Raw genomic sequence first — 27985 nt, 5'->3', positions numbered from 1 at the left:
TCTCACTTTTGCATAGTGAGAATGTAGTAACACTCACACGCTACTTACAATTCACTGCACAGCATTTGGAGGGCTTTAAGCATGTTTGCTTGTTTTCATTTCTCCAAAAATCTCTGAGCTAGGTGTGACTACCACTACCATCATCATCATCATCATCATCATCATCATCATCCCCATTTTTAATAAATGAGGAAACAGAAGCATAGGATGGTGCATAACTTGCCCACTTAGGGCTGAAGGGAGAACCCCTGCTGTCTGACTCCAGAAACTACCTACTTAGCCATTTTTGTTTAGCTGGTTGCATCCCCTCTGTTGCCCCTGGTCTCCGGCAGCTTTGGATCATTGTCTTTCCCTGAGAACCACTTCCCCTTTTATAGGTTCCATTTAGCATTACATCTTCTGTGGTGATGCAGAATTTCAAAGGTCGTTTTTGAGGCTGGGCTGATTAGGACAGTAGGAAGAAGGGAAATTGAGAAGCTGTTTTGAAAGAAATGTTACCTGTTTTCTATTCTACTAGTTGGAAGGTTCAATCTAAATATGTTAGGAGACTTTGTAGGATATCAATAATAGTATGCATGAGCCTACCAATGAAAAATCTATATAACCAACTTTATTTTTTAAGAAATTGAGCCTAGGAATCAGTGCTATTACATAATACAGTGTACAGATCCTGATTGGCATAATTCAATGTACTCAAAGAAAGAGTATTTATCATAAAGGTGTTAATATTTATAATGATAATTTACAATAAAGGTGAATATCTATAAAAGATTCTGTGTATCTAAGTCTCTGCTAAAGTGTTGTTTTGAAAGCTGTAGACACCAGGATATTGTCTAATAAGGGTCCTAGGTGGAACTCCATTTGCCCAAGCCTAATCTCTGTTTGGATTTTCAAACCACATATTAGACCCACCTTATAGCCTGCTGAATCTCAGCAAGTCTTTTGGTCAGCAAACCCATTATGTGGAGTGATTATCTCCATCGATATGCCAGAAAAGTTACTAACTAAAGACGAAATGCTGGCCAAAATCAAAATGAGTATGTTTACTTGCATATATGTTTGTATCTGTGTGTCCACACAGAGGGATGTATAGACCACTTTAAAAAAAGTGCTAATTCTCTTAATTGAAGTATTTTTAATTTTCTCTTTTGATGTGTATGGGTAATGAAGGAAGCACATTGCCCTCCCTAAGCAGCTCCAGATTTCATTAGCCAAGAAGCTTTTCTTTAAGCCATCATTTACTGAGTGTCTATATGCTACATACTTTATTAAGTAAGTAGCTCTGTGGCTAAATAGATATCACCATCTAGTTTTTCAGCTGAAAAAATAGAGGCTCAGGCAGGGTCAGTGAATTGCCCAGAACAACACAGCTCACCAGAACGAGAGTTGGTGTGAGCCCGGGTCTGTTGGATGCTGAAGCCCTGGTTGACCTCAGCAAGGCCGTCCTGCCCCTTCTTGTCACTCATGTTAGTGAAGAAGTCACCTGTGGTCCTGCTATTTGTCTCTTGATCTTTTAAAATTCTGCTTGTATTCACTTTCCCAGAACTTTCTTGCTTCTGTGTCTTTGCTTAGCTTTGGGGCTATTGACTCTTGTGCCTCTCTGTCTTTTTCAGCTTTGGAGACATGCTGTCCTTCACCCTGACGGCCTTCGTTGAGCTGATGGACCATGGCATAGTGTCCTGGGATACATTTTCGGTGGCGTTCATTAAGAAGGTAAGGTGGACTCTGCCTCTTTAGGCTTTCCTTACTGTCTTCTTTCATAGCTATTTTTCTCTGCTTTGAGGATGTTTCATAATTGTCTTTCCTTTAGTTCTTTATATTAAAAGATGGGTATGATTTTTTATAATATTATGTATCTGGGGGTCAGGAAACCCAAATTCTGTATAAAAATGATTGTAAGAGATTATAAGGGATTGCATGTGCGCACCCATAGCTCAGACCAGATAAGTGTGTCACACTGTTAATAACTGCACAAGTGTGTTAATTCCCCATGTGTGACTCTGTTGGTTTCAAGACCTAAACAGAGTTCCTACTGTCATCCTTCTTGAGCCTTTAATCCCCAACCTGGTGTCCAGGGAAAAGGAAAGAGGCAAACTATACTGATGACCTGCACACCTAGGTTGGAAGCAGGGTTATATGAAAAGGAGGGATGCCTGAGTCCATGTGTCTTAAGCAGAGTGAGCCTGCTTACTTGTAATCATGGTGCAATGAATATCTCAGACATCACCCAGTTCTACCAGTTCTTCATTTGGGAGGAAGCAAATGAAGATGGACCTGGTGCAGGAAGATGGGGCAGAAGAGCCCTACCATTCCTTGCAATTGAAGTGTAACAAATTTGCAACTCTGTTTCCATTCTTCTGACTAAAAATAAACAGTCTTGATCTTGTTACTCTTAAATGTAGATTAAATCATGGACAATTATCATTTATTGATTTATTTTTTCCTTTCTTTGTATTTGCGAAATGGTTTATAAATTCATTGGCATTTCTCCTCCCTACTACTGTATTAGGAATAAAGAGATGTTTGGAATTCATAACTTTATTTTATAAGTATCGGTTACTGGAAAGAGAATTTCAGTGAATCTGTGCAAGCCGGAAAATCAGAGCAAAATCCATTAAGAGTCACTTGAAGTTTTTAAGCCTTTTATTTTAAACTAATGGTAGACTTAAAGAAAAGTTGCAGCAAATTGGACTTTGGGAGGCCAGCGCAGGTGGATTATTTGAGGTCAGGAGTTCAAGACCAGCTTGACCAACATGGTGAAACCTCGTCTCTATGAAAACTACAAAAATTAGCCAGGCGCAGTGGTGGGAGCCTGTAATCCCGCCTACTTGGGAGGCTGAGGTAGGAGAATCACTTGAGCCTGGGAGGCAGAGGTTGCAGTGAGCTGACATTGCACCACTACACTCCAGTCTGGGTGACGGAGTGAGACCCTGTCTCAAAAAAGTAAAAAAAAATTAGTACAGACTGTTCCTATAAGCCCTTCATCCAGCCTCCCCTAAAGTTAACATTTTGCAAAATGACAGTACGGTTATCAAAATTGATGAATAAGCTGTGGTGCAATGCTGGCATTTGATTTCACCTGTTTTTCTGTGAATGCCTTTCTCTGGTTAAGGATCTGATCCAGGATCCCACACTGAATTTGGTTGTCATGCCTCCTTAGTGTCCCCAAGTCTGTGACAGTCCCTCAGGTTTTTTGTTTGTCATTTATGATTTTGACACTTTTGAAAGTTAACAGTCAGTTATTTTGTATAATGTTCCTCAATTTGGATTTGTCTGATATTTCCCTCATGGTTCAATTAAAGAAGGTTATGCATTTTTGGCAAGAATGCTACAGAAGTTATGGCACATCCTTCTCAGTGCATCCTTTCATGGGCATATGATGTCACTGTCCTCTGACTGGTGATGTTACCCTGGATTACATGATTAGGTGGCATCTGTAGGATCTCCCCACTGTAAACGTGCTGCTTTTTTTTTTTGGAAATTAATCATTATCTTAGGGGAGATGTTGCCTTGAATCGAAGGGCATGAGATGGCCCTAATCGGTTGAATGAGGGGGGTAGGATCAGAGGCCCCACAGGTGTCATGTCTGCACTATGTTTTATGTTCATTTAAGACAAGCGCTGATTGGAAACCCAGGGCCTTCTCAACACATCTCAGAATCAACTCTCTTTCCTTATGTAAATCCATAAAGCCAAAGGGGATGAGCAAAAGGAACCCTGTAGAAAACACACAGAAAAGGAAGAGGCCCCTTTTTGCCTGTATTTATCAGTGGTATGAATTGCTATAAAGGAAAGAAACTGTTGGAATTGCCATTAAGAGTAATGCAAAAACCGCAATTACCTTTGCACCAACTTAATAGCTAAAGAAGCCAAAGACATCCTGATGTGTTATAAAGTACCTTCCTGCCACCTTTGGTGGTGGCAGGGAATGTAAGCATTAGATTATGAGAGGAGAAAATAAATGGCACTATTTTGCCTCTCTAAGATAAGTTCCAGAGAAGCAATTCCAAATCTGAAGATAGTGAGTATCATTGATTTTTTAATACTTAACCAACATTTTAACTTTTGAATTTACAGCAGGCTTTCTTTTCTACCTCCAGAGTGCCCGGCTTGTCTGTTATGAGAGCCTCTTTTGCTATAGAATGTAACAACAATGTTGTACTGAATGTGAATTCCTTGAAATTATGTTCTACTTTCACCAACATTAGCTCTTTTGATTCCCCACAGCAATCCTTTCCAGAACAGAACAGATAGTCTTGTTATTTCTGGTTAGGAGGCAGGGATGCAGTGGCTTGCCGAGGTTGAATGAGGTCACATAGTGAGTGGGCGTCCTTGGTCACATGGTCAGGGTGCTTCTCCTCATCATCATGCACCTGTGCTTTCCAAGTGGTGGAAGGCATAGTTCCCGGAGCCTTGCTTAACCAGCCTGTCTCTTACATATTCCTCCCTGACCTTACTGCTAGAGTTAAGCAATTTCTTCTGCTCTCTGTTCCCCTGGGATCTCTTGAATGCCCCTGTTCCAGCACTTGTCACATTTCGGTGAATTTTTTATTCATTTGACAGTCTTTCCCAATAGAGTATTACCTCAGGAAGGCAGAAACATGGCTTTCTTCATGTCTTTATCCTCGGGGCCTGGCACAGAGTAAGGTCTTAATACATTTCTGTGAAATGAATGAATAAAATTTGCTTGGAAGCATTAAAAATACCCACAGAATTTGAAAAAGAGAAGGAAAAAAAAGTACTGTATTTAAATATATTTTAAGTAAAATTTTGGTGATGAGTGGAAAGGAATTAGAAAGCTGTGTTTCATTAAATGATGTGAGCAATGGCCAAAGAGAATGACAGTCATTTAATTTTCTAACAACTTAAGAAAATGTTTTTCATTCATTGAAATTAATTCAAAAATCATATTAAATGTAAGAAAGTAAAGACTGACAGTCTTGGTGGTTTAAATAAAAAATTAAGTATTTTTTAAAAAGCAGCACATTTAATCTATTTCACGTCCTCATTCCCAGTCTCATTTTCTTTGCATTGCTACTTAGAGATCTGTTACATGAATTTGAAAAAATAGTCATCAGAAAATTACTTACTTTTCTGTAAGGTTAACTTTTTTATTCATTAGCTGGACCAAATTCAGCACTTTGACAACCCAGGAATTGTATGCAGGCAACTGTCTTTTAAATGGAGCTTTATCTCAACAAAAATCGACTAGGAAATGGGCTGACAAAAGATGCCTATCTCTGTGGTCTAGAGTTGGCTTCCTATTAATGCCAAATTCATACCACTTTGGAGAAATATTTTTTTTCCCTGCCAGCCTCTGTCTCCTTCTCTATTACTTTATCTGTTTTGTTATGTGTGAATCTAGATTCTGGTTTACAAATTTTGGCTGCAATAAATAGCATCATTTCATAAACAGCTCTGAAACTTGGAATTCCTTGATACCAATATATAGTGTTGTTGCATTTTAAAGACTCGGCTACTTAGGGAGAGAGTAAGAAAATATGGATTAGAAAGAAAAGAAAAAAACTTTAGGTGTTATGAGTTGGTTTTTCCCTAGCCAAGTATAACATCAGTGCCTTCTTTTGGAAGGAAAGTTTCATATAAATGCTCTTGAAACCCTAGCTGTGCAGGAGAACCTGGCTCACCCCGCAAATGTTTTCAGTGCCTGGACAAACATCCCACCATATTGCTTTAGAGACCTGGTAATTTTTGCCTCTTAAAAATTTGAGAGATTTACAGGCATCTACCTAGATAATTTTAAATACAGGAGTAGAGCTTCATGTTCTCCATGGCTGGTTTTTTGTTCTGTTTTATTTTGTTTTTGAGACAGAGTCTCGCTCCGTCACCCAGGCTGGAGTGCAGTGGTGTGATCTTGGCTCACTGCAACCTCTGCCTCCTGGGTTCACGCGATTCTCCCTCTTCAGCCTCCCAAGTAGCTGGGACTACAGGAGCCCACCACCACGCCTGGCTAATTTTTTGTATTTTTAGTAGAGACGGGGGTTTCACCATGTTAGCCAGGATGGTCTCGATCTCCTGACCTCGTGATCCACCCGCCTCGGCCTCCCAAAGTTCTGGGATTACAGGCGTGAGCCACTGTGCCCGGCCCTCCATGGTTCTTTTAGGTTTTGATAACATAGGAGAATTTTAAGATCTCATTCTAAGTGATTCTAAGAAGTATTTATTGGATCGTTGATTCATGCACTGTAATGCCCCTTAGCTTCTTAAAAGTTACATAAGTATTTCTCTTATTTAGCTAAGATTTTTAAATGAATGAGCAGTACAAGGAGCTAGTGTGTATAATTAATTACTGCTAACTCCTCTTGCTTCTTCCTTATGTTACAGGCCTACTTTCGAGAAGCTATACTGTGGCTGGCTTGGGTTGGCTCACTTGTGTCACCCAAAAGTACAGTAATGGAGCTGGGATAAATTGAAAGGCAGAGGGAATCATTATTACTCTTTTGGGGGATAAAGGAAATGAAAATTTAAATAGGCATGAATAACCTTCTCTAGCTGTACGAAGATCTGTAGTTTTCAAACTGGACGTAGAGACATGTGTCCATTAACTAATTTATACATTCAGTTATAAGGAGTTGGTCTCAAGCTCCCTGGAGGACGACAGTTATTACATTCACTTGGATCAGCCCTGATGTGTTGATTATTAATACTCATTAAGTAAAAGTATTAGGTCATTTGAATATCTGGCTAAAACCAGTGACAAAACAAAAGAAAGAAGTTAAGTTTCAGAAAACCATTAGCATCTACTTCAGACTTGTACATAGGACTGTAATGCATTGAGTGCCCCAGGTGTGTTACACAAAATGCTCATTATGTAACATGCTTTAGGATTGCTGAAATGATTAGGTTATTTATGTCAAGGAAGAGGTGAATTACTAGAAACATGAATTTTAAAGAATACTTTCATGAAAGTAAGGGATTCATTTCTTAGGAGAAAAATAGTGAATGGAAATGGAATATGTATGTGGGATATAAATATGCCTGAATTAAAGCAAAGACAGCAAATTATTGTTACCACCATTGAGCAAGCCCACTGGCAGCAGGGAATAGTTAATGATTTATAGAGAACTTTAAAACCCTTTATGAGAAGGTATACTTCATATCAGAAAACACTGAGTGTAGGCTGGGTGCCGTGGCTCATGCCTGTAATCCCAGCACTTTGGGAGGCCGAGGCGGGTGGATTACTTGAGGTCAGGAGTTCGATATCAGCCTGGCCAATCTGGTGAAATGCCATCTCTACTAAAAATAGAAAAATTAGCTTGGCATGATGGTGCATGCCTGTAATCCCAGCTACTTAAGAGGCTGAGGCAGGAGAATTGCTTGAACTGGAGAGGTGGAGGTTGCAGTGAACTGAGATCATACCATTGCACTCCAGCCTGGGCAACAGAGCAAGATTCCGTCTCAAAAAATAAAAAATAAAAAAGAAGAAAACACTGAGAGTTCTGACTGAATATTTCAAGAAAGGAAATATTGTAAAAAGGATATTTATGGAAGTAGGCGACTAATTCAGGGGGTAAATTTCCATTTGATGGAAAACTTGAACATAAAAGAAACTGCAGAAGATTGTGTTTTAGTAACCCAGCAATGAGTTAGACCACTGGGCCAGTGTTATTTGTATATGCTCTGTATCAAAACGGAGACATGTCAGATGTATCACAGGGATATAAAATAGGCAGCTGGAAATATGAATCACCAATGATTATGGATTCTTAGAAAAGAGTGATAATTGGGAAGAGAGGAGTACGAAGACAATGAGATTGATAATCCCCCTTTTTAATTTTTGGCTTTTTTGGAATATCCAAATGGTGGCATCCTTTTGGATGCCAAGTATAGGCCCGCAGTGTACTTCATAGTAAATGCCTTTTTATCTGTCCATACTAGACTGTAAGGTCCTTGAAGTCTGTTATTTTCATCTTTGTATTTCCAGCTCTGTGGGACAGGGCAAGCCTGTTACATAGTACACAAGCAATGTATGTTACTGAAATGGATCACTTAATGATGAGTAAATATTGGCTGAATGAAAAGAGTGGATAAAGATGGAGGCGGAGGGTGCTTGACAATATCAGCAACAGCTTCTCGGGCAGAAGCCTCCTTGCATCCTTAAGGCACATCCAAATTTAATAAATAGAGACAAGCAGGGGAGCTGGGAATGAGGAGAAAATTAGTTGCAAGAAAATCTGAAGTATTGTCAATGAATTTCTTTATGAGTTCTTCAGTTTCCTAATACCAGTGCCAAGAATTATGCCGAGAGCGTGAAAAATGGTTTGGTGGGGTGGGGGAGGAGTCAGATAATTTATCCTCTGTTTAGAAGATGTCTAAGTTAAGTATTAAACCCTGAACACAGTGTGACAATAATTGGATTTTTGTCAGAGAAAGATGGCCCTAGGGAAAGAAGGGTGGCCTTAGCGTGGTAGATTTGGTGGATTGGAGCAGACTGTGAGGAATAAGTCAAGGGCTTGCCAAGGATAGTAAACATGTTGGAGAAATTTATTAGCCATGAGAAGAGCTGAAGCAGTCTTTTGAGAACCTTAAAATTTCCATACTATTCCTGAAGTTTGTATTTTAAAATAATAGCTTTTCGGAATGTAAAATCATAATGTCACCGCACTTCTTCACATTATTTCCCACGCCTGAGATCCAGATGTAGCTGGGGTAGGCAGAGTGTTGGTATCTGCGTCTCCCACCCCTCCTTTCACCTGGAAATCAGCGGACTAGGGACAATTCCGATGGTACCTGGGAACTGCCATGGTGTGCTGTACATTTATCATGTGCAAAGATGGAGAGGAGATGAGGCAAGTGGTCTCTGGGGCAGCAAAAAAGGGAGAAATTAGTGTTGACAGGGGGAAGCAGCAAGTGTTTAGTTGTCGTGGAACCAAGTTATTTAGCTTTTAAGAAAGCAGTCATTATGCTGATATAATAATGGCTTTTTATTGTGAGCTGTCAACAGACAGTAATAACTTTTAATGAGGCCTGTAAAATAAAACCTTTATGGTACCCATGTGTTTGGATTACTGCGATCCATTATTCTAACCTCTATTTTATTTTCCGCTCACATTGTGATTTATTATGTTTGGGGATTTAGTGATTAATTCCTTAGAGAATCTATTTTGGAGCTTAAAGTAGTATTTTAACTTTTAGTACTGCTCACTTAAATGATTTCCTGTTTGCTAAATTTGGGAGAGATGAAAAGAACTTGTTTTAACCATCAGAAATTGGAAGAAAGGGGTAACAAGTTTTTCGTTTAAGAGAGTGGCCAGTGACTGAGAAGTTGACAGTTGAATTGTGTTGACAAGTGAGATTTGTGCGAGTCCCTTAAGAATGCAACAAGAACATAATAAGCATATAAAAGCCATGGATTGTGTGGATGAAGGAGTAGCCTGGGAATGCAAGAGGAATGGCAATTAACATATGTTGACATTACCATCCCAGAGAAACACAGGCATCCTTACAATATATGTGTTGAAATTGTCTGCCCCTAAAAGATGAAACTCAGGAGAATAATCCTAGGAAATACAGAAAGAATAATCCTTGGAGGTGTGTCTTTTTTAAAACATTTGCTTATCAGTAAATTATAGAGATGAGATAAATCATGCTTTGTAATGATATCATGAACAATCCCTGGTTCAATGGGTTTCTTGCTATTTTGCTGTAATTCCAGGTCATCCTCAGTGCCTGGTGTTTCTTAAATGAGTTCCTGATTTGATTCATTTGTTCCCTTCTCCATGTCTCTGCTCTACTTACCACGAGCAGTCAATTGTGTCCCACTTGGATTTTCAGATAGCAAGTTTTGTGAACAAGTCAGCCATAGACATCTCGATCCTGCAGCGGTCCTTGGCCATTTTGGAGTCGATGGTGCTCAATAGCCATGACCTCTACCAGAAAGTGGCGCAGGAGATCACCATCGGCCAGCTCATTCCACACCTGCAAGGGTAAGCATGCCAAGATGCTCTGGGGAGGAGAAATGCTTCAGGAAGATGGCCACGGTAATGCACTGGGAAACATTTTATGTTGTTATAGTTTGGTTAAATGTACAGAAAAAGAATCTCAATTTGGCATATAACCAAACCATGTGTCACACTGGAATGGCATGGTTACTTTCCCTTGGCCTCTGTCCCTCACTGAACTCCAAGCTGGTTCTTGGCATTGCCTGTCCCCACGCCTGGCCCTTGGTAAGCTCTCAGTTTTAATGGATATTGGTAGATATTGGCAGAGTTTTACTTTTAAGAAGATAAAACAGGATGATTTGTTCTCTTAAGTTCTCTTTCTTAAACCACGTAAGTTAATGTTTTCTGTGATATAATGAGTATTTTCATAGTTAATTAGAAATGTAATGTTATGCATTTTTACTAGGAATTTTTAAAGGCAGACTTCTTTCTTAGTTATGCTCAAGGTGATTCTAGTGAGCTGCTTCTTTTGTATTTTATAATAAAATATAGGATTTTTTCTAGTGGCTTGAGCTATAAAATGGATGTAAGATAGCTGCCCCTGCAGCCTGCAGTCTTTGAGGCATTTTTCCCCTTCTTTCCTCCCTTAGGTAACTAGGAAGGTTGTCTCTGACGATACCAACCTGAGAAGGACTCTATTGTACAGTGCTACTTTAGAAATTCAAGTATTTTGGATTGCAGTGATAATAAACATTATGAGCTTGCTTACACAGGAAAGGAGGTTATTGGAACAATACTGGGGTACCTTGTAGAATCCAGAAATGACATAAGTAGCTAAGCCTTGAGAAGGAGAGAAACCATAGCTTCCCCGGAGTCCTCAGCAGATGGCCTTTTCTCTAGCATTTTGGTTGGCACTACAGTGACCCAACTCCCCCTAACTCTTGCCCCTGGTCCATTAGGTCACAATTACAAATTCTCAAGAGGAAACCCAATTGGCCCATTTGGGTTGGTGGTGCAGGGTGGGAATGGTTCTCTGAAATGTTAACTGTTGTGTTTATAATATAAACTACCAAAGCAAATTATATTAGATATTATTTTCATTTGGAGGTAGGAGGATTACCAACATTTAAAATTTAAGTCACAGAAGCTGAGGATTGTGGTGGCCTCCGTGATTGTGGCCTCAGAATCATAATTCTTCAAAATGATGATAATGTAAGGTAGCTTCTCTAGAAATAAGACCAGTTTCACATTTCCTTTGAATGTGAACTGTATTAATTTATATACTGTGTCGTTTCTGGGAATCTCAAAGGCACACATCTTCATCCCAAAGCACATTACCAAAGTGGAGAGTTTATTATTCTCCAAGTACTGTGCTAAGGATTTTACATGCATAATCTCATTTTATCTTCACAGCAATCCCATGAAATAAGTGTGTCTAACCCCATGTTGTAGATGAGGTAACTGTGCCTTGGGGGATACTCATGAATTTGTCCAAGGTCTCAGCCAGCCTGTGATGAACTGGGCTTTGCACCCTATCCTGGCCTAGTTCTAAGCTCCACCTCTCTCTCACTGGCCTGATAAGTTATTCCTAAATGTAGCTCATAAGTCACTCTTTGTTTATGCCTTGAGTCCTCCTTATTTACTGTTTACCACATGCCTTACATTAGAGCTTTGTTTCATTTTATTATTTCTGGTTCCATTCCAGTGAAAATCAGATTTATAAACAAACACCTGTTCTTTTTGTTATTGAAATGTTTATATTTGGAAATAGATTTTTAGAATATATAATAGAGCCATCCAATTAGCCCAAGAATGTGGAGACATCTGAAACTACTCCCTGATATATTTCATGTATCAGACAGAAAATTACACATACATACACATACACATACATACATACAGACATACATACATCTATTACTAGTAGTACATCAATTACAACATCCCCTAGGTTTATGCCTTTAATCTGAATAAGAGAGAAGGCTGCCTATATTTCTGGGCATTCTGCACTGACCAGTGTACTGTCAGCTAGTAATAGTAGTTGTATATTTACCACCTTGTGATGTTTGAAATGCATTCTCAGTGCAAAATGCATTTTCTAGGCCCTGCCTTTCTCTCTCACTTTTTTTTTGGGAGAGGGGGCTGATTTTGAGCCTCTTCATGGTTTGACCCAGGGCTAGCCTCTTCTGACTTCGTGTTCTGATTTTCTGAATTGGTCTCTATCTTTACAGGTCAGATCAAGAAATCCAAACCTATACTATTGCAGTGATTAATGCACTTTTCCTGAAGGCTCCTGATGAGAGGAGGCAGGTAAGTTGCATTTCTTTAGTCTTATGGCTATGTCAGGGCTAGGAACTTTGTGTGCAGAGAACGCCTTCTCCTTCTATTCGGGGACTCATTGGGCCACTCTGCTATCCTGGCCACAGATGGACTCTCCAGAGCAGCTATGTTCCGCTGCACGGCTGGCCCGCTGGGGTCCTTCCCAAATCCAGGGGCAAGTGGGTGGAGATGGATAAGCCCTTGACTGATGAGGGATGCTAGGAGTGTTCCAGCAGTAGAGCCTTTTCATGAAATGAAATGCAACCTGGAAGCCCAGATGTAAAAAGATGAAAACGCTGCTGTGGTGGAAGCAGAGTTAGGAGCCCCTGCGACCTTCTGTCATTTCATGGGATGCTCACTAGCTTGAGGGAAGTGCTGTTCTCATTTTCTGTATCAGGAAACAGACCCTGAGGGGTGCCATGTTTTTCCCAAGGAGGGAGGTGATGGAAGGTGAGAGGATAGGAGGGATAATATGCAGATGGCTGCTCCTTGTGGAGATAACTGCATTCATATGTCAGAGGGGCTCCTTGCTTGGTGAGATTACTTACTTCTGTGTGTGGATGTGGCTGGGAAATTGGAGCCATCTGTTTCCTCTCCTGTATAAAAGGAGCCGGGTGTGGTGGCTCACACCTGTAGTCCCAGCCCTTTGGGAAGCCAAGGTAGGCAGATCACTTGAGGTCAGGAAGCTGGGACTAGCCTTGTCAATATAGCAAAACCCCATCTCTACTAAATATACAAAAATTAGCCGGGCGTGATAGTGCACGCCTGTAATCCCAGCTACTCGGGAAGCTGAGGCAGGAGAATCACTTGAACCAACCTGGGAGGCAGAGGTTGCAGTGAGCTGACATCACACTGCTGTACTCCAGCTTGGGCGACAGAGCAAGACTGTCTTAAAAAAAAAAAAAAAAGAAAAAGAAAAAAAATGGAAGGAACCCCTTAATATACATACATGGAACCTTTCCTCTGATGGTGTCCTTTGTCTGTAGATCTTTCTTTCTTTCTTCACGAAGGAAAGGAGCATTACAGAGGGGATGTGAAGAAGTGGAATTTTGCCTTGTCTTGGAATTTAGGTCACACCTCAAAATCCATTCATGTTTTTTTCAATCAACATGTCATGTAATATGTTACCCTGGTCACAATTTCCTTCCTTAAAAAAGTGGGTGGGAATATGAGCTCTTTCACCCACCTAGAAACTATGCTGGGGAGCTTGATGGCAGTTGCCAGTGAGTTCGTTTAGAAGAAATTAGAAAGCGAACCTGCTACTGAAGGCCATGACAAGAATTTTTGGATTTTATTTTGCTTTTTCATTGCCAAGCATTTTAAACCTCAGTGACTAAACATGAGGGGTTCTGGTTTGTTTTCCATTTAGAATTTCTTATTCATCCCTGGGGGGCTGTGTTTGCACAAGGAGTGGTGTCACTTTATAGTTTCCTGGACATTTGATTTGGTGTTCGCTGGAGCCAGGTAGAGGTGCCTGCCCTCCACAAGCCTGTGCTAGGGGCAGTCTTACCCTTGCTGGATTTTTAGGAGTGGTTTGCAGATCTGAGGTGAAATAATGGATAGGGCTGCTTCTGTGATATTTTAGTCTAAATACCGAACTCATCATAACTCCCAAGCAGCCCAGAAGTTGTCTGGAAGCTCTCACTGTGTACATACACAAGCTTGACTTGGGCATTGGAGGAACTGGGTCCTTCTGCTGGCCAGACTGGGGACTTCTGGCCCAGCCGCATGGTAGCTCAGTGTAGCGTGTGGGGTCAGGAAGGTTGCATTCTGATCTCAACTCTTGGAAGTTTCCTTTCTCCATCCGTGAAAGAAGAGGATGGATTAGAGGAAGTGAAAGTTCATGCCCACTCAAAAGGCCATTTCACTTGGATCTCTGAATCTAGACATGAGTAAAATGCTTACTGCATCTTATTTTATACCAAACACTACTGTTCATTTGTTAAATTGGACTCTCATGACCATGGACAAATAGGGAATCAGGTGTCAATCTGTACTAACTTCAGGACATTGATAATAATGGTAATATAATGGAATGTCGATATAAGATTAGGTTTGGATTTTGTGAATCAAGCCTTTCTTTGAAAACTATGCAACATAAGACTGACAGGAAACAGTTTGGCTATATATTATTCTAATAAACCACCACAAAGAGTAATAAACCATGACAAAGAGTAGTCTAATAACCTTAAACCATTTAAGAAAGATTCCAACTAAGGAAGACTGTATATATTTCAGCAGAAATTTATGAAGTATTATATGACTAATTCAATCAAGCTCTAAAAATACCTACAAGGTATTTAATTTACTTGTCCATGGAAAAATGATGTGGACTTCATAAACTATAAACTCTTGAAATTAAGAATGTTGTTCATCAAAATAAAGGGAGTATCATGATTTTTAAATTTAAAAAAATTTCAGTGAGTAGCGAGATAGCTCTAAAAAGGGATTTCAGATTCAAAATGAAGAAAAGTTTGTTGGATATTACTTTCTGAAGGTCAGTAGAGGCCTGTAAAGCAGAAGACTGAGCTAACTGGTGATATCATGTGGGTTGCTGTGGATTTATATTAACAGCTGAGCTTGTATGCCTTAGTCTGGGCTCTATGTTCTAAGTAAAATAAAGTTTCAGCTGGTCTGAATTTGACGTTGGCATTGTTATTGGCGTATGTTCTGAAAAATTAAAAGTTCTGAATTTTTGGCAAATAGGAAAATTGACCAAAGTCAGCCATCAATGATAATATTATTGAGAGTCTGGCATGTGCCAAGCAGTGTTCAGTGTTTTATATTACATTATTTCATTTTATCCTCATATTCAGAGAAAGCCACATTATTTCTGTTTTATAAGTAAGGAAATTGAGCCTCAAAGGGAGTAAAGAACTTGACCAGGTTGCTGAGTGGGTAAGAATCAGAGTTCGAGTCTCAACCTTATCCCTGCTTTTACCTGCAAAGCATCCCATCCAACGCCTGTCAGAGATGTCACTCACAGAATTCTCCTGTATTTGCCAAGTAAACAACTCCCCGAAGCCTGGATAACACCAAGCCCATTTTCTCACTCCAATTAGATTGAAATATAATCTAAACATGTATTTACTGGATTTGCAGGAACACTATTTTTTGTTTGTTTTTTTGTTTTATCTGTTTAAAGCCTTAGAACCATTGCTTTGTTTGGAGTAGCCTGATTCCACTCCAGTCAAATACTTTTTTAAAATTTCATCTTTTTTTTGACTTGGGGCCAGACACATTCACAGGACTCCATTATCTGGGGTTTCTTTGAATTTGGAATGCTTTTAAACACTTACACCTTATTTCTGCTGTTACTGAAAAAAATGCCACCATGGTCAGAAGGACCTGTGCTGTTTTTTCCTTTGCATCTGTGAGGTAGGCCTTACTGAGAGAGGCCTGTGCTGGGGCCTAGGGTAAAGCTTCCTCCTCTGGGAACTCCCTTCCCTTCTAGGGTTCCCCCAGGGGTGGAGGCCTTGCTTTCCCATGCCTCTGGGATGTAGGAGATTCTCTGTTTCCTGGCACAAACGGAGGGAAGGGCTGGGCTAGTTTTGTCGGGGAGGAGGTTGCTGTTAGGTGGGCAAATGGATCCTTTTGCTTACAACTTTTACCATTATTCAGTTCACTATTTCAATGGCAAATATGTTGGTGAGATCCCTTCCAAATTTCTCTACAAATACTTATACTTTTGATAAGCACTATTTAAAAAACTTGTTAGTTAAAAGATTTGGTAGAAAAATCAGAAAATACTGACTCAAAAGGAAGAAGTTTGAAAGATTCCTGTAATTATATTCCCAGAGGCAGAACCACGGCAATTATTTACAACTCTTGTGACTTTCATGGTGCTACCTCCCTGTTTGTTCTGTGCAAATATTCTCCTAATACATCATTTTTTTTCACCAAATGTGAGCATACTACATGCATTGTAGTTTTTCTAAACTTCTTTTAAAACTAAACAATATTTTGTGGACATCTTTCCATGTCAGTATATCTGGATTCATATTTGTAGCTATCTATACTTTTACATAATTTTAATGCTATAAAATATTCCCCATGGATTCTCACATTTACTCCAATAATTCCTTACTATTAGACCAAAAAATGGAGGCATGGATATTTCTATTTTCTCTTTGACCAAGCTGCTGTTCCTTAGGAGGGTAGTATAAAATATTTATTTGTTATTTTATCAAACATTTATTGTCTTCTCGGTGTCAGACATTGTACTTTGGGCTTGGAATACAAAAAAGAAAAAGACAGTTTCTGCTCATGAAGGACTCACAGTCTTATGCAGACAATAAATATTGTAAACAGACAATTACAATGATTTCTTTAGTAGAAGTTGGACATACATTGTCCCTTCTAACTTTAAATTTTATAGACTGATAGACAAACATAGGAACAGAAATATTTTTTTCCATCTTTATGAGCAATAATTTCATCTTTTTAAAGGAAAGAAATTAAAACAGCTATAGGATCCTTTGAGGCTTTTATTTGTCATCTGGTCTAGGAGAAACAAAAAAACCACCACCAGTGGGCCTTTCTATGAAGATCAGCAAGAAAGCCCTGCTTTCTATGCCTAGTGGAAGGGAAGGTTCCTTCTGGGTTACCATTTGAGTTGTTTCCCAATGCGTCATTGCTCCTGCTTTCTTGTTTTCAAGAGTATAAGACCTAGTATTGGATGTTGACTTGAGTGCCATCTAGCTTTTTTGAGTCACCTTACAGTATTTAAGCACTTTTCAATGCAGTGGGTCAGCAGGGGCGTTCAAATACAGTGGTCAACCTCTAACAGAGTCCTCTGAATTTCCATCCCTTCTTCTCTCCTGCTTGCTTTCCTTTCTGTGGTGGCGATGACGCCGTTAGGTTGATGTAGAGAGCAATGTTGACATCCTTGATTGTCCTCTGACTGTAAGTCACCCACGTTCCCTTTGTTAGTGTAAAGTGGGCCCTGCTCTCCTGTGCTGCTCCTGTCCACCCCTGCTTGTATGCCCCCCTCAGAAATCTCCCCCACCCCCCATGTTCTTGGTTCTCTTTGCATTCTGCAAATTTGTTTTAACCTTGGTAGAAATCATGGTTCAGTTTTTAAACCATGGCTTAGTTTCTTCTCTACTCAGTAAGAGTAGCAACACCAAAAACACCCCCTCACCACAAAACAACAGTCAAGTGTCTTCCTGAATATGAGCAGTATTTTTACTTTAAAAGGCTCCAAGTGCTCCAAGACTATGCTTGATATACTATTTTCCCTTAGTCTCTACTTGTCAATATTTATAAAGGGAGTCTGTGCATCATTTCCTTTAATAAAATCACCCTTGAATCCTCCATACCAATCAGGAGATGCCAAGGCACGAAACAACCTGCAGAAATCAGGCCTTGCAGAGCTCAGTGAGTGTAGACTCTAGAGCTTTGCATCACCCGGATATTTGCCCTTCACTTAAACTCCACTCAGATCACTTATGTAGCCTGGTATATGTATTACTCACTCTTTGGTTTTGCACAGATTAAGATGAAATGACTTTTAGAAGATACTGGAATCTCCTTGCTACAGGCATGTGTTGCCTAATAAAAGCTTTCTGCACATACGTAGTCTAATAAAAGATGATGAGGCTTTCTAATAGCCATTGCTTTGTTTGGAGTGCCTGATTTTTATTTAGCACCCACCTTTTTCTGGAAGGAAGAAATTCCTAAAGAAAAGAAGTTTGCAGGTGCCAGATATCTTTCCTTTGCTTTTGGACATTGCTTTTACATTCTAAATAAAACAGTCAAAAAAATAATTTGAATACTACTGCCTGTTTGAGTTCATTATTTCATAAGAAATACTGCTGATATACAGTTATGAAGCACACCCCAGGATAAGGTCATTTTTGGCCATGTCGAAATGTAGCTTTCTAACCTAAGCCTTTGTGTGGGTGTGTTTTTCTTCCACAGGAGATGGCGAATATTTTGGCTCAGAAGCAACTGCGTTCCATCATTTTAACAGTGAGTACCTATGCGCTGTGACCTCTTTGTGGGGGAGGAGTGGCCTGGTGCATTTGTTAATCTCTTCTTTTGGCTTCAGTCTGTGGTTTGTTCTGTGACTTGCTTCTGTGGTGAAGCAGTAGGAACTCTAATGAAGGAAAAAGTGAGTTTTTGGAATTGGAATAAATAAAGGCTTTCCCACAAGAATTGCCTCATTGGATTGGAGGGAGGGGTTTCTGGAACTGCTCTGGAGAGAGAGAAAGGGGGAACGCATTCTGGCCGGAAGGGTTGGATAGCTCTCTCAGTGGGGCAGGTTAGGGAGATCAGGGCTTAAAAGATTCACCCTGATGAGGTTTTGCTCTTTCAATGAGGAAGCTAGCTGTAAACATATCAGGTACCAAAAGAAGTCCTGAGATGTTGAACATCAGTTTTGGGGGCCTCCTTGCAAGAGAGAGGAAGGAAAGATATAGATAGGAGCCACTCATTCGCTGCGATGCAAGATGACCTTAAACCTTGGTGGAAAAAAAAAAAAAGCCCTAAGTGTCACCTTGCAAATGTTTAGAAATAAACCAAATAACAAGATTTCCTGAGGCCTTACCCGCTATTTGACTTACCAGCTACTTGAAAGAAGCAGGTTGATTGATTGCCCTGCTTACAAAAAAGAAAAAAAAAAAAAAGGAAAAGAGGAAAAGAAAGAAAAAGAAAAATCTCTGTTTGCGTGATTCCAAAGAGCAGTTCAGCAAGCTTACAGTTAAAAACACTTGGTCCTCAAATGCAGGTTTTATTATTATTCAAGTATGGTGAGGCCAACAGATCAGGAGGTGGCTGGCATTGAAAAGTTTGTTAATTATAGTTCCCGAAAGGAGGGGGCATGCCGTGCCACTGGGGGATTGTGGGGGCAGGGGAAGCTCCTGAGTCAGGAGGCAGGGGAAGCCCAAGGAGACCTGGGCAAGAGCCCTTACTGTGGTTTTTGAGGGAAGGGATATGTGAGGCCAGGTAAGCTGGCTGAGCAGGTTTAGGATTGGCTAGTTTGAATAATTTCAGTGGGCTCTGGAGTTTATGGGCTGTCTCCAGTTGTCTGGTACCTGGCCCTGGGTGGTTAGGGCGGGAGAACAGTGGTCCTAAGAGTAGGAGCCAGAGCTTGTAGAGGAGTGGGGGGTGGGTGCCAAGGCTCTGGACTGACTCATTTGCATATGAAAGGAGTCATTTATTATCTCTAGGAATTGGCTAGACCTGGGAGGAGCAGTCTCTTCAGGGTCAACAAGGTCCCAGATGTCCCAACAGCAGAAACAAATGTCTAATACACACACACACTATCCCCGCTCCCTCTCCCACCAATACAAGTAAGCCATCAAAAATTAATGTTGAAAATAAATGTTCTAGATCCCAAAGCCAGTGGTAATGCCAGCAATTTGTGACCAAGTTAGTTCAATTTTAAACTTCCTGGCTGTCAAGGATGACAAGAAACATATGACTGTAACTTTCATTGTTTGGTAAAAAGAGCTCCCCTAGTTCTTTGGGAAAGATAAACCTTTTCCCTCTGGAACTGAAATCTGAAATGAATCTTGGGAGAGCATCTTAATACATTCTAGGTCCAATTGTGGTTTTGGAAGTGCAGAAGTATTCATAATTACTGTCCTTCTTTATATTGGCTCTCAGTAAATGTAGAAGCAGCAGCATCAATGGGTAGCTCAGTGTCTTCATGTTACCTTGATGTGGGAGTCAGGGTTAGAATGCCCTGAGATATGAGTGGCATTAATGACTGTGTTCAACCTGTCTCAAAAATCAGTTTGCTTCAGTGGGACTTCTTGTATGAGATGTCGATGGCTGAAGTTCGAGGTTGGTACTCTCCTGCAAGAACTTGGAGTGCAGTACTTTCGAGTTGCTAAGAAAAGAGATACCCATACGCTTTGGATACTAAGTGTGTGCTATGAGTTAACATGCTCTTCTGAAGATTGGAGGATAAGGGGTTTGATTTGCTCCTAACCATCCTGTTATCTATCTTCCCTGCTTCCCATAATTTTGGTTCGGTGACTGTATTCTCTCATTCCTCCCTGTCCTCTTTCTTCTATTCCTCAATCTTCTCCCACCCCTCCTCCTTGAATTAGCTATTTCAGCATGGCACTGACAGCTATGGTGTGGATTGCAGGTGGATGTCAGGTTGAGAGACACCCAGGCAGCACTCTAAGGACCTAGACTTCCTTCAGTCCTGGAGGAAGATCATTTTTCTCTACAATGGGGAGCTTTGTCATTTACTGAACGGCCACTTAGAAGTTGGTTTGCAGCAGTCTGTCTACACAGGAGCAACTACAGATTGCCAAGAGAATTGGTCTTTCAGATAGCATGCATGAGTGGGGCTAGCACAGTTGAAATAACTGATTTGATGGGTTGTTCCACCACATTGATCCATTGTTTGGCATTTTTAATGTACAGCCAGAATCTCTGTTGAAAAGGCTGTATGTTAGTCCCAAATGCTGAATGTTGAGTTGGTGGCAGCTGTCCCATTTCTGGGCAGGGGTGAGGGGATTGGGGGTGGACCTATCCAGTCTTCTTGTCCTGCCACTCCTTGTATGTTCTCTTTTCAGTTCTGTTTCTATGGGGAAAAGTCATTTTATCTTTCATTTAATTGTTAACAGTGAGTAAAGTAATTCACGAGCATTTGCTCTCTGCTTTTGATGGTAGACATCCTTGTGTAGCTCCCACAGTGGATTAAGATTTGATGGGTATTTTGCTTTTGTGTGTTCCTTCTAAAACTTTTCCCCATTTTGAAGTGGGCTCACCTGTCAGAGACAGTCCCAGGGTAAGATAATGGCAAAATTGCTTACTATGGGTATGCACCATTGGTTTTTCTGCTGCGTGTGACAGATGCTTCCATTGTAGAAATCCACAGTTGTCTTGGAGACACCCCCATTTCAAGCACATCTTCTCTTGACTTATATGGCTGCCATCATCAGTCCCTTTCCAGCGCTTTTCCCCTTCCACTCCCTCCTGCCCACAGTAGGTTTTTTCATGGACTGTGACCTGAAGATCATGAACCTTACTGGGCTCTGAAATTCAAAGGAAAGCTCTGAAATTCCCTGTGCCCTCACCTTCCTTCTCCATTCCTTATACCTCCCAGTGAAGACTGTGAGAGCCTTCTTGAGGGTTAATTCTAGTTGTTTCCTTTTCTTTCTTTTTTAAAAAATTTCATTTGTGAACCATCTCCCTAGCATGTCATCCGAGCCCAGCGGGCCATCAACAATGAGATGGCGCACCAGCTGTATGTTCTACAAGTGCTCACCTTTAACCTCCTGGAAGACAGGATGATGACCAAAATGGACCCCCAGGACCAGGTGAGTGCTCGTTGGACAGCAGTCAAAGCACAGGAAGGACCAAAAGTGTCATTAAAAGTCTTTTCTTGAGGTACCCTGAAACTAGGGAGTTTCAGAGTTTGATATGATGTCGTTTTATTATCATCTCAGAACTTAGGGGCATGGCTTCAAAATTAGGTGAATCTAGGATCAGAAAATATACCAAATGCATTCTTCCATTAGGCTTCAAACATGCATGTTCTTTCTGAATTTATTGAATAAGAAAGTTTGATGTCACATGACCACAGACTTTAGCTCCTGGCCCCAAGTAACATTTAATGATAGTAGCTTTGGAGTCAAGTTCCCAGACACCTAGGGCCTCTTGGTGACTCTATGTGGCATTGATTCTGTGGGGTTGAGGTAGCAATTTTCATTCTCCAGGGATCAGTGCCAAGAGCAGGGTCCCAGATTAAACCTGATTTCTGGGCCAGCATTTCTGTCGGTTGGCTGTTGGCTGTAACTCTCTGCTAGGTCTCTTGTTGTGCATGAAAGGTTATAGCTCCATTCAGAAGGCTTTGGGGACCTTTGCTGTGTGAGGGTAGAGTGAGAGGAAACAGCTGGGAACCCTGCCGTAGCACATTTTCAACTTAAACAGCGCTGCAGCTTTGGAAAGGAAAACACTCATTATTGGCACGTGAGGGCCTGATCTGTTGCAGATGTGAACTGCATATGTGAAGTGTGTAGCTGCCGCGGCACTTCATTCATGGAGCAAGGCCATACGGTTAAGAATGATGGAGAGGCTTTGAGAGGCAGTGAATGTGCCCCACGTTTTTGGCAAGGTGTGGTCATCCCAGGGAGAGAAGACTGTCATCTTACCACTTCTAGTGACAGAGAGCAGTGCCTCTTAATATTGAATGACATGACGCTCTTTGCTTGGAAACCCTTTTAAAAATTTATTTATGTATTTTATTGTGGTGGGATATGTATAACAGAAAGTTTACTATTTTAACCATTCTTAAGTGTACAGTTTAGTGGCATTAAATACATTCACATTGTTAGGAAACTATCACCACCATCTATCTCCAGAACTCTTTTTATCTTGCAGAACTGAAACTCTGTACCCATTAAACACTAACTCCCCATTCCCCTGTCCTCTTAGTCCCTGGTAACCACCATTCTAGTTTCTGTCTATGAATTTGACTACTCCAGGGACCTCATATAATTGAAATCGGACAATATGCATATTTCTGTGTCTGTTTATTTCACTCAGCATAATATCTTCAAAGCTCATCCAGATTGTAGCATCTACTGGGATTGCCATCTTTCAAAGGCTGGATAGTATCCCATTGTATGTCCACACCACATTTTGTTCATCCATTTACCCTTGGATGGACACTTGGGTTGTTTGCACCTTTGACCCTTTCTTTCTTTTTTGTCCTGTGTTGGTTTCCATGAAGTAACTTAGTGGGGTGAGGCACTTTGGGTGCTTCTTACTTTGTTCCCAACTGTACAGTATCCCCAGTTTCTCTAGCTTAGCTTTCTCCAATCACGACCCTTCCATCATATCTGGGCCTCTCAGTTAAGACTGCACTGGACTATCAATATTCGTGCTCCAGATAACTACTTGGCTAAGAGGACCACTGTGGAATACAGCCAGGCCTGACCAGTAGGGAGACTGACGGGGGAAGAGCGGTCTGCAAAGCCCTCACTTAGAACATTGGTTCTCTTTTATCTGTTTTTCTTTTGCCTGAATGCAGTGATTGATTTAGACCCCAGGGAAAGAGGGAGTATATGTAATGTCACACAATGAAAGCAGCTTTTTCCCCTCCCTTTTCTTTTTACTCCCTGATTCCTTCAGGCTCAGAGGGACATCATATTTGAACTTCGAAGAATTGCTTTTGATGCTGAGTCTGAACCTAATAACAGCAGTGGCAGCATGGAGAAACGCAAGTCCATGTACACGCGAGATTATAAGAAGCTTGGGTTCATTGTAAGTAAGCTATCTCCAGTATGCGCTCTCCCTCCAGCCTCCCCGGGCCTGACCTCAGCCACATAACTGATGTCTCTTCCGAGCGTGTGGTCCTCTTGCGCTCTACAGAATAGTTTCCACATTTCCAGATGTTTAGCTGGTTTAAACAGGATCACATGAAAATCTCTTCTGGCTTCAGTGAAATGGAATAACTTGCACAAGTGTGACTAATACTGCGTTTGTTTATTCAGTTCTGATTAAGTGTAACCGAGAGTAGTTAGCCCGGAATGTATCTCGACTTCATTAAATCTATTTCACAAGATGCTTAAGATTTGTGTTTGCCTTAAATGAGTGATGGCAGCTGTGGGATGGATCTTATTATTGGGTTACTGAGTTGATTACTTACATACATCAATTTTATATCAAAGTCAAATTGAAAGTCTCCTGAAATTTAATCATGATGACATTAACACAATTTATGTTTTCTTAAAAGGTCTCTCTTGCTATGAATGCTAATAGGTTGTCTCCTAGATTTTTTTTTTCAGTTTGCAAATCAGAACACAGCTTGTCCTGAATATAATCCATTGTTTTTATTTCTGTTTGCACTATATTCTCGATTTTCTCCCCATGAAGTCTCTGAGTGACCTTCAGCTAATATCAAATTCTGCAGGTGTAAAATTGGATTTCCATTTTAATCCCCATCATAAATGGCATTACTGAGACTTTGGCTTCGGTGATTAGAAATCACCAGGCATTATTTTGTAGTTCCAAATACTCTTTCCTTGGAAAAAAATATATACGCTATATATCTATATGTGTGTGTCTGTGTGTGTATATATATATATGGTGTATATATTTTATATATATACATATTCGTGCATATACATATATACAGACACACCCAAATATATATATATACACACACAATGTATATATCTGTATATATACTAATAATAATATTTATACATATTTTGACAAATGGTATCATGCTTTATGTGTTATTTGAGAAGGCTTGTCTTTCATGGGAATATTCTTTGAAAATGTTTTCATATTACCGTGTTTCATTACTGATTTGTTTTTCATTATTTAGATGTAATACAATTTGTTTAACCAAGCCCTTTTACTAAATGATTCAATGCTTTGAAATTACCGTAAGTCTATAATTAATATCTTACAGCCCAGAATGTATGCACACCCATGATCACATTATTAGGATAAATTTGTGGAACTGTACTTTGTATGAGATATGTCTTCAAGGCTTTTGATACTGTCTAATTGCTTTCCACACACAGAAAGTCATGTCCATTTTAACCAGCAGTGTTCATTTTTTTTAACTCTCTCCAGTAGTGTTTCTTAAACTAAAAAAACCTAAAAACCTAAAAAACTAAATTCTGTCCAGTTATTGTTTTTATAGTGTTAGTTTTAATACGACGTTTTAAATAAGAATACTTACTGAATATTCAGCTTTGCAGCTTGCCTTACAGAAGTATTCTGAAATCATTTTTGTATCATTATCTTTTATGTTTCAACCTTGGCATTCCATTTTGTCTTTTAGTTGAATCAATTTTTTAAAATTTTAGCAAAAAATGTCATGACTGGTGGAGCGGGTGAGTTTCCTGTACTTGTGTGTCGATGACCAAAGCTCCAGGGTGGCAGTGACCTTGCTGGCAGAGCCCCTCTTGCTAGAGTGATGGTCCAGGGAAGGTGGATGGGACTCACTTTCTACCTCACCCTCAATTCCAAGTTTTACTTTTATGTGGTAAGCAAGACATATCGAGGTCACTTGGGAAGCTTTGCGAAATCACCCAATCTCTCTTACCCTCAAGTCATTTCAAAATTACCAAGGAAGAATCAGGGCATGTACATTTGGAAAATACTCTTAATTGATTCCTCTTCTGAGGGAGAGCCTGGTTCTAGGGTGCTCCTGTGACTGCAATTTTATCGTCCACCTCCTGCCAGTGCCTGGATTTCTTCTGAGCTATGTAGAAAATCCAAAACCTGAATTCTTTCCATGTGCTGCCTCCGGGATGCATGTGTCTCTGTCCCGGTAGTGGTTTTCCTCGGGGGCAGTTGGATCCCAGAATGCACAGTATGGAGGGACTGTGGAGAGAGAGAGGTTGGGGGCCGATCACATGGAGGAAATAGGATTACTGTAGAATCTGGGTCCCTGTGAGAGCTATCTGGAATGGGGGTGTGTGCTATGAAGCATCTCCTTTTTATTTTCAGACCCTGTTCTTATGTGAGATGACCAGGGTATTCCAAAATCAGAGTACATTTTCTCAATGTAGCTCCATCTGTCTTAACATTCTTGTTAATTCCTTGTACAGTTTAGTCTTGATGTATCTCTGTCTTAGTTTTCCCTGTCTGGGGAGTGTTCTGCTTCATAAGTACAGAATAATAGTTTTTTTTTTTTTTAACTGAAAGTTAATTGGAGGTGGTTTTAAGGCCTTTAGCACTTATGAGGACTTGAAAAGTCATCCTAGAAAAAGCAAAGACTCTGAACAGAGAATAATCATAAGAGAGTGTTGGTTTTCTTTATTTTTCCATGGTTCTTTTTTAGTTTTTGATTTTAGTTATTCCCCTGCAACTTCTCCCAGGCCACAGTCTTGCATCAGAGAGTTGAGAAGTTGGAACGACTATTTAGTAATGATTTTGAATGCTGGAAATGATCCAGTAACTTTTGACAAGCAGATATTTTCACTTTTGAATACCCAGCCAGCCAGAAATAGACAGGCCTCAGTAAACAGAACCGCATGGTCATTGCACCACCTAGAGACGGTCTTGCAAAAACGCTGAAAGCTGGCTGATGATATCAGGGTCTGGCTGCAAAATCTCTAGATGCTGTGAGCAGTCTCGTGCAGAATTCCCTCTGTACTTCCCAAAGAGGAATCATCTTGCCTGTTAAACTCCTTACTGAACTTTAAGGATTAATTTGAGGTTTGGATCATCTTTTGGATCACTTTGAAGAAAAGTTCAGTTCCTAAGATTAAGACTGCTATTTCTCATGTTTCTGCTCCCAAGTAGGCAATGCCCAGCAAGCATTACATGACAAGGCTTTGGAGTTCACTGGGCCTAGATTTAATTTTAGCTTTCCTCCTTTTGAGCCATGGGCCAGTGGTTCAGTCATTTAACCTGTTTGGGCATGGGTTTTCTCAGCTGTGAAATTGGGCAGCATCTTTTCTGTTTTGAGGTTATGGGAGGGCCCCACAGGACCGTCTACCAGCGACTAGCACAGCAACTGGAACCAAGGTGCACTCAGCCAGTGCTACTTCCCTTTCTTCCTTTTGGAGAGAACACATCATAGAAATCATCTGCAGCCTTTTAAGTTTTCCAAGGTAAAAGTGGCCATTGCGCCAACAAGGCAAGAAGAACAGTTTATTAAAAGATAATAAACCACAACACCTTTGAGGAGGCAGATGGGCATCACATTCCTTCTCAGCACAACATCCCAATGGAGCAAATTTTTCTGATAAAATAATTCTAAAGTCACAATCTAGGTGGCTGAGTGGCTTGTAAGGTTAGTCATAACACAGAAAAGCTGCTTCATCTTCTGAAATCTCATTTTTTTGTTTGTTTGTTTGTTTATTTTTGGTAGCGTTTTGCTCTTGTCGGGTGCCCACCACCACACCCGGCTAATGTTTGTATTTTTAGTAGAGACGGGTTTCACCATGTTGGCCAGGCTGGTCTCAAACTCCTGACCTCAGGTGATCCACCCACCTCGGCCTCTCAAAGTGCTGGGATTACAAGCATGAGGCACTACACCAGCCATCTTCTAAGATCTCTTGTTATTGATTCTGTGGTTTCAAAATGGACAGGCCTTTGTAGGTCCCCTGGTGGGAAGAGACAGAGTTGTCTGGGATAATGCTATTCTTTTTTTTGAGACAGAGTCTCGCTCTGTCACCCAGGCTGGAGTGCAGTGGCGCAATCTTTGCTCACTGTAACCTCCATCTCCCAGGTTCAGGGATTCTCCTGCCTCAGCATCCTGAATAGCTGGGACTACAGGAGTGCGCCACCACACCCAGCTAATTTTTTGTATTTTTAGTAGAGGCGGGGTTTCGCCATGTTGGCCAGGCTGCTCTCGAACTTCTGATCTCAGGTGAACCACCCACTTTGGCCTCCCAAAGTGTTGGGATTACAGGCGTGAGCCACCGTGCCCCGCCGGGATAATGCTATTTTTAGTGGAACTTCTAAGGAAGGGCACATGGATTCCCGAGAGTAATGGAAGGCAGACTCTCACCTCTAGGATGACTTTATTTTGAGAACAGGGGAAATGCTGTATACAAAGTTGTCCCTCTTGATTGTAGCCGCCAAGACCTGTGCACCATGGCTTTCATACTCTGCAAAGTGTTGTGTTCCTGCCTAGAGCCCTTTCAGAATTTGTCTCTGGTTTATTTCCAATTTGTAGCCTCTCTATTTGTGAGTTTTTCCTTGTTCAGTCTACCGGACACGCATGAAAAAGGAGATGTCTGTAGTTCATCTTTCTGATCCCTTCTGAATCAAAGCAGATGTTAAAATCAGACAAGGCTTTTTTTTTTTTTTTTCTAGCTGCTTTGTTTT

At 40.6% G+C, this 27985-nt stretch overlaps 1 protein-coding gene across 17 annotated transcripts in view; it reads left to right on the top strand.

Moving 5' to 3' along the window:
* Positions 1–27985, top strand: part of ELMO1 (engulfment and cell motility 1) — a 592158-nt gene that overhangs the window by 209882 nt on the left and 354291 nt on the right. For 9 of the 17 annotated variants that reach the window (XM_055347629.2, XM_055347626.2, XM_055347625.2 and 6 more), the window contains 7 exons: positions 1614–1713; positions 9792–9943; positions 12130–12208; positions 17078–17122; positions 18140–18190; positions 21379–21501; positions 23318–23449. In XM_055347629.2, the coding sequence (XP_055203604.1) occupies positions 1614–1713; positions 9792–9943; positions 12130–12208; positions 17078–17122; positions 18140–18190; positions 21379–21501; positions 23318–23449 (682 nt within the window). The remainder of the gene's footprint in view (positions 1–1613; positions 1714–9791; positions 9944–12129; positions 12209–17077; positions 17123–18139; positions 18191–21378; positions 21502–23317; positions 23450–27985) is intronic. The other 8 variants (XM_019031281.4, XM_055347633.2, XM_063708471.1 and 5 more) reach the window with 1 other exon arrangement.

The sequence above is a fragment of the Gorilla gorilla genome, chromosome 6, assembly GCF_029281585.2.
Source record: "Gorilla gorilla gorilla isolate KB3781 chromosome 6, NHGRI_mGorGor1-v2.1_pri, whole genome shotgun sequence".
Classification (NCBI taxonomy): Eukaryota; Metazoa; Chordata; class Mammalia; order Primates; family Hominidae; genus Gorilla; species Gorilla gorilla.
This window is presented reverse-complemented; position numbering and strand designations above follow the sequence as displayed.